The sequence below is a fragment of the Berghia stephanieae genome, chromosome 5 (genome assembly GCF_034508935.2).
Source record: "Berghia stephanieae isolate SIO BIC M18660-M18661 chromosome 5, UCSD_Bste_1.3, whole genome shotgun sequence".
In the NCBI taxonomy this organism is placed as follows: Eukaryota; Metazoa; Mollusca; class Gastropoda; order Nudibranchia; family Aeolidiidae; genus Berghia; species Berghia stephanieae.
In genome coordinates this window covers 2,850,844-2,858,343 of record NC_088364.1, presented here as the reverse complement: position 1 = coordinate 2,858,343, position 7,500 = coordinate 2,850,844, and the positions used below count along the sequence as shown (strand labels likewise).

At 36.3% G+C, this 7,500-nt stretch overlaps 1 protein-coding gene across 2 annotated transcripts in view; it reads right to left on the bottom strand.

Moving 5' to 3' along the window:
• Positions 1–6,193, bottom strand: part of LOC144972244 (calcium-activated potassium channel slowpoke-like) — a 7,536-nt gene extending 1,343 nt beyond the window's left edge. The window contains exons 1-2 of one of the 2 annotated variants that reach the window (XM_078913290.1): positions 6,063–6,193; positions 1,151–1,732 (exon numbers count right to left, since the gene is read on the bottom strand). In XM_078913290.1, the coding sequence (XP_078769416.1) occupies positions 1,151–1,444 (294 nt within the window). In that variant the 5' untranslated portion in view covers positions 1,445–1,732; positions 6,063–6,193. Of the gene's footprint in view, positions 1–1,150; positions 1,733–3,137; positions 3,611–6,062 lie in introns of those variants that run through there. The other variant, XM_078913291.1, reaches the window with a different exon arrangement.
• Between the last annotated feature and the right edge of the window lie 1,307 nt (positions 6,194–7,500).

Here is a 7,500-nt window from a genome sequence, read left to right as displayed (position 1 = left end):
CAAATATCTGTGCCATAAGAATTCTGCCATTGCAGTTTGGGCTGGGATGTTATCAATGTTAGAAATAGCCACACTTAGAGCCACTTCACTCTGACAAACATTGCAACACCTTCTAGAGGAAAACATCATCAAAATTTGCCCATTTTATTTATTCTGAAGGGCGTCCCGATAGCTCAGTTGTAGAGCACTCGTTTGATACGCAAAGGGCAAAGATCGATCCGAGTGCAGTCAAGATTTTTTTCTGACTCCCCTGTCCACCCAGCAGTGAATGGGTAACTAAGTCTGTTAGATTTGGTGGAAAGTACTTTGCAAGAGATTGGCGTCCTATCCAAAGGATAGCAAGCAATCGCTATTGCCAAAAACACGCTATATTAGAAACCAGGATAAACTATGACTCCATGGGCCAAATGGCTCTCAAGGATTACCCTTAAAAAAAAAAAAAAATTTGTTCTGAACAATCCACTAAGAATAGGAGAAAATGAAATGCCATCAGTTGGGCATACAGGAAATGTCAGAAACCCTGATTGTTCCACCATCTTCTTTCTCTCTTCTTCACTTAAAAATTATTTTTTTTAAAGAAATAAAGTAAGTTATTTGAAAGGGAGATAAACATTGTCTTAAAGATGTAACACATTAATCAAATCATGCCCCCCCCCCCCCCCAAAAAAAAAGGAGAAAAAAAAAGAAAGAAAAAAAAAAACGAAAAAAAAAAGACGTTAAAAATGTTCCAGGCATCAAAGCATAACATGATATAAACTTTATATCTCTTTCCACAACATGGGATGCTGTTAGGGAGGGGAAAAAATGACCTAATTAAGGAGAGAATTATAAGAACTAATAAAAGTAGTCCTTCAGAGTCCGTTGACCCATGGAGCTGGAGTTTATCCTGGTTTCTATAGCGTGAAATGGACTATAGAAATTGCTTGCTACACTTTGGATAGGACGCTAGTCAATCGTTAAGTACTTTCTGTCAGATCTAACAAATCCAGCTACCCAATCACTGCTGAGTGGACAGGGGAGGAGTCCGAAAAAAATCTCAACTTCACCCAGGATCAATGTCTTTCCCTTTGCATGTGAAGCGAGTGCCCTATCAACTGAGTCATCGGGACCCCCGTATAAGAGGTAAAAAGAATAAAATTTATAAACTTACGAGAATCCTTCCTGTCGTGGTCTGACCAGAGATAAGCTCTCCTGCCCAATCTTTGGCCTCTGTCATCCAACCAATCTCCGGATCCGATGTCTTCATAAAATGTTTTGGATCCACATTGGTCTTGGATCCGCACGGATTCGATACTTGCATGCATTTCTTCTTGCGACAACATATCCATAGTACGAACCGGTAGATGATGATCACAACTAAGCCACTGCCGAATGTAACCAGGCTGGATGCGAGGAAAGAATACCACAGGCGGTCAGAGCTCACGCAACTCGTGGAGTCGGTCATGATGGAGGAGTGAAAGGTTTAATCCTCGGCCTCTTTCACTCAAAATTTATAATCCAATAAAGAAATAAAATCATGAAAATTTGAATCTCCGAGAACTCACATCATATTTTCCTCATTGCCACAGTGGCCACTCAGAATGGTAGAGAGAGTAATCAAATGACTATTATCTAAAAGTCACTCCACACATGAAATAATTGATAAAATGAATGTTCGCACAATTAACTTTGATAACTTATCTTATATCGATATCATATCATTCCAGCATTATGGATACATGGTTTCCCTTTCCTGACATTACAAAAATGTAAATTAGAACATTAAAATATATTGGTTCATGTGAATCTATCACTTCAAATTGATAATATAGATGAGAATAATAAGGACGATGATGATGATGATGTTGGTTGAAGTGGTGGTAGTGAGTGATGGTTGCAATGATGACATAATATTGTAAGAGTAAGAGGTGGATGATGACGGTTAGTATCATTATTATTATCATCATCATCATCATCATCATCATCATTATTATTATTATTATTATTATTATATTATTTTATTATTATTATTATTATTATTATTATTATTATTGTAAGTATTGGTGGTATTGTCATTGTTGTATTTTTGTGGTTATTAACGGTATCATGTTAGTTTTTGTTCCATTTACCCTTAATTTTTCTCACTTTCGTGTATGTTGTCATCAAATTGAATGAATTATTGGCGAAAGCCTAAGATTGAATAAACTTTGAAAAACTTTGAAACTTTGGTTAATTAGGAGGAGGGGGAGGAGGAGGAGATAGATGGGGGTGGTGGGGGAGGAGGAGGATGAGGAGGGAAGAGGAGGAGGAGGTAAAGGTGGTGTGGAGGAGGAATTGGTGGTGGTAGTGTTAGTAAAAATAATAGGGAGATTAAGAGGTGGATGAAGAAGATTGATACGGAGGGGGGGGGGGGGGGGGGGGCAGGTGGTAGTGAAGAAGAAGGAATAGCTAAGGAGGAGCAGGAAGTGATGAAATGATGACAATATGGTAAGAGGACAAGAGGTGGATGGAAAAGGTTGATGATTAGGGGAAGCAGGGAGAGGTGGAGCTGGTGGAGCATGAGGGGGAGGAAGTGGTGGTGATGGAAGATGAGGGGTAGGGGGTAGAGAGATGTGGAAGAGGTGAATGAAGCTGAGGAGGAGAAGGGGGGTGCGAAATGATAACGATGTGGTATTGTCATTAATCCCCCTAATATGACATCCAAAAATATACCGAATAAGAACTGACAACCAGTTATCGGTGAAAAACTTGAAGTTTGTTTTCCCGCATATTTTTCAAATTTCCTTTAAGACTAAAGATAAGCCATGTGGCCCAACGAAAAGATAATATTTAGAATGTAAACAGGAGAAGTTCAAAATAGCTATGCATATGGATCTGCGACAGTAAAACGATAATCGTTCCTAAGTCAGCTGTCAAATTAAATGATGTTTTGATAAATTCACCCATCTTTCTTATATTGAAGTTTACAAGCTACGATTCAGTTAGGCCACTGATAATGATCCTGTTTACAAGTACCATAATAGATAAGTCACACCTGAGATGATCTTCATTCGTTCGAAACTCGTCAAACATTCGTGAAAAGCTTTTTTTTTTTGCCTACATTAATTAAACAATACTGACAAACGGACCAAAGGGATGCCGCCGATGTGATAACTTACGCCTTCTTAATTTCTATTTTGGAGAGAGGCAACATCTGTCCACATGTATTTAAGAAAACAACCCTATCCAGGTGAAAACAATAAAAACAATTCTATTTCAACGATCCGTTGTTTGAAATACACCATAATAATCCAGTCAAATAATTCCAAAGAAAGAAATGAATTTTGCCGCTTCACAAATGCAGTAGGTTACGGATGCGGCCATGTTTGTTTTTGTTGTTTTATCATCAGCGGGTGTGTTGTTTATATGTGTAGTGTTTGTGTGTACCATTTGATGATGTGAGTTTGGCAACGTATCTATTATGTCAAAATAACTGCTCGCTGACCAGAAATAAATCGAGAAGTAGTCCAGGTGTTACCTACTCACAGTACATAACTTGGCACGAACTAAAACCGTTGTGTTGGGTAAGATAAATACAAAACGAATGCCTTTCTAATACATTACACACCGTGGTTATCGACAGCTTCTCTGTACCATGGTGATCATCAAAACATCGCCGCTCGCATTCACTCCTTACTTCCTGGCATCGCCAAGTCGTCAGGCCGCTCACGCCCGCACGCGCGCACCACGCTTGCTAGAACGATAGTGTGGATACTCACATTCTCACTTTATTGTGGAATAGGCTAAAGACGGAGAATATTGATCGACCAGTAGCAAGCAAACCCCGCAATTCGTTCTTTCAGTTACCATGGAAATCGAATCTTCTTCATCAGCAGAAAGACCCGTCTAAGACCTTGGTGCTTGTTACTCATAATATCATGATGAAAACTGGACGGGAAATTGATGTCAACATCCCCCCCCCCCCCCCCCCCCCCCCCCCCCCCCCCCCCCCCCCCCCCCCCCCCCCCCCCCCCCCCCCCCCCCCCCCCCCCCTTCTCCCCATTGCCTCCTTTCCCGTCAGATCCCCATTTCGTGTGCATCGATCTTGTGTTAATGTGTGCGTTTGTATGTCTTTCTTGATTTAGATGTGTTTTTTTTTTTTTTCTCTTTTCTGTGTACTTGCCTCAACTGCCCTGTTCAATGTATGTAATTGTTCGTGATATATTTATTTTTTTACAATATTATGTGTAATTCAGAATACAGTAATAGTTACCTTATATAATTTAATGAAAATGTTTCATGTGCTAGAGGTGGTGATATTGATGGTGTTTTTGTTGTTACTGCTGCTGTTTGTAGTAAAAATGGTCAGATGATGACGATGCTGATGATGATGATGATGATGATGATGATGATGATGATGATGATGATGATGATGAACCGTCAATATATTTAATTCGTGATTGCAATCGTGCCAGCCATTACATACACTAAATGTCAAATGTTACAGTCAAAACAAACGGAGGTTCATAATATATAACCATATTATTCAACAATCCGGGCGATGTAATGACCCAAACGTGTCTTTAACACTGTCAAACCTAGAGTGCTTAAAGCGAACAGCAACAACTGACATATAGGACGAGACATGACGCCTGTTAGGCGATATTGCAATGTTTTTTCGACAGAGACTAAGCTGTTAACGGCCAGGTACTAATTCTACACCTGAGTACGGTGAGAGGATGTGAGTAAAGGGCCTTCTCCAAGGACTCGGCTACGCACCCCTCAGAACGGGACTCAAATCCAGGACCCTCCGATCCAAATGTGTATATGTGATACCACTAAACCACATCGCCGCACAATATTCTGAGAGGATGTGTTATGAAACAGTGGCAGAAAATGTATAAATAATAATAATATAATAATAATAATAATAATAATAATAAATAATAATAATAATAATAATAATAATAATAATAATAATAAATAAATTGAATATAACAGCTTCAAAAAAGAACAAACTACCAAACACGCAACGTTTCCGGCTCAAAACCCTTCTTCAGCCAACAACCAAAAACAATCAAGATATAAATACGTTCTACTAAATTCCCACTTGACGACAGAGATATTTCGTAGGTCCTCTCTGTTGTAGAAAAATCTTGAAAACACACACACACACACACACACACACACACAAACCCCTGAAACTAAACAAGCAAACAAAAGAAGAAATGAAAAAACAAAAACAAAAACAATAACAAACATTAATATACAATCCTCGTCGTTTTCATTTCAAGTCTATTAATTGGATTTCCTCCAAGAAGACGAAAGAAAACATCTGTGTTACACAATATACCGTCAATAAGGCGAATAACAATTTAAATTTTAAAAACAAAACAACTGGAGCTTTTATATAGCGCAATAAATATTCACTAAACGTGCTCAAAGCGCTTTACAATAACAGACCTGCCTGGTACTTCGAAAAATTTCGCAGTAATTCGAAGGTTAGGCTCCAGGTTTAGAACTGCATTCACCCAATTGACTCAATAAATCTTGATGAGAAGGAAAGTTTAGTTCCTTAGAACCAAATTCAGGACTTTAGAACCGTTTTGGATCGTGCTGAGGGAAAATTGTTTATTTCTACAGCTATTTAAAGTAAAAACTGTTTCTTCTATTTTCCCCTTGGAAAGTACGATTTTTGATAAATTTCAAGTAGGCAGAGCTATGCAGTAATTAATTATAGATTATACAGAAAAATCAGCTTGGCCGTCAAAAGGTTAATTTTTAAAAAAACACAATCGACTATAATACAGGTAATGATCACATATTATTTTTAAAGAAAAGAAATATAACAACTTAAAAGAAAGAAAAAAAAAGAAGAAAAAAAAAGAGAACAGAACATTTCGGGCACAAGTCCCTTCTTTAGCTAACCATAAATTTGTTCATTCTCCCGTTTATTTGGATTTCATGTTTTAACTGCTGAGGAAGGGATCTGAGCCCGAAGCGTTCTGTGTTTCAGTAGTTTGTTTCGATTAAAAAAAAAAAAAAAAACAAAAAAAAACAAGGCTGCTTTATTTAATTATAGTTTTTTAAACATATTTTACTACTTATTCTTTGTATTCCACAGCTTCTCGCAGCTTTTAATGCAAATATTGTTGTTATTCACAATCTAACACAGATTTAATCCCGGAGCGATGAAAACACGCAAGTCACCACCACCAATAACATAAATATCAATGAACAGCCACATAATATCACCTTACCAACAACAACTGTTGGCGTAAGGAAAACATTTGGATTCGGCCAATTGAGTAAACGAACCGCGACCGCACGGTTTGCCACATTGGCTTACACTGGTAAAACACTTTGTTTTTATTTTGGTCAGAAAAAATAACCCCAGAAAAAAGTTACTTGAAAATTCAAAAGATTAAAAATGATAATAATAATAATAATAATAATAATAATAATAATAATAATAATAATAATAATAATAATAATAATAATAATAATAATAATAATAATAATAATAATAATAATAATAATAATAATAATATAATAATAATAATAATAATAATAATATAATAATAATAATGATAATAAATAATAATAATAATAATAATAATAATAATAATAATAATAATAATAATAATAATAATAATAATAATAATGATGATGATGATGATAATAATAATAATAATAATAATAATAATAATAATAATAATAATAATAATAATAATAATAATAATAATAATAATAATAATAGTCATCATCATCATCATCATCATCATCATCATCATCATCATCATCATCATCATCATCATTGTAATAATCTTTATTGTCCAAAAAAAAAAAAAAAATAGCAATTTGTCATTTGTTTTTCAGTGTTTGAAATTAAAAATACAATACATAGATTCACAACGTTCACATATTAGCAGGCCTGAAAACCGAAAAACAGTTATAGATGGAACGAAAATGGCGTCACTCAGCTCTTTGTCGTTGTTTTCAGACAGCCATTTTTGTGATTTGTACTCACTAAATTCTAGCAGTCAGACGGTACACGTTTGGGCACATTTCACTTACGCAGTATGACGTCACAAATAGGCCACGCGAGGATGAGAGTGCATGCGCACAACCAACATGACGTTCTCTCTCTAATAACTTTTCCGCCGGTGACGTCACAGACTATGGGTGACGTCCAATCAAGGGACGCTACTCTTCCGCTAATCTCATTCCCTATGGGTTTTACTTGCGCAGATATTTTTTTTTTAATGCCCGGATTACACTTGCGCAGTCTTTGTTTTTTTGTTTTTTGTTGTTTTGTTTTTTTGTTTTTTTTTTTTTGTTTTTTTTTCATTTGACATTTGGTAAGTATGACCTAGCTCGAACTTAGCACCAAATTATGTTCGCAAGGAGGAAAAGGTAAAATTGGAAAAGCGTGACGTGGCAACGACATCTTATCTGAATGGTGAAATTAACGGAGAAGAGGACATCAAGAAAATGGCATATTTATCTCTACCTAAATATGCTTCAATAGTCGTGACGTCA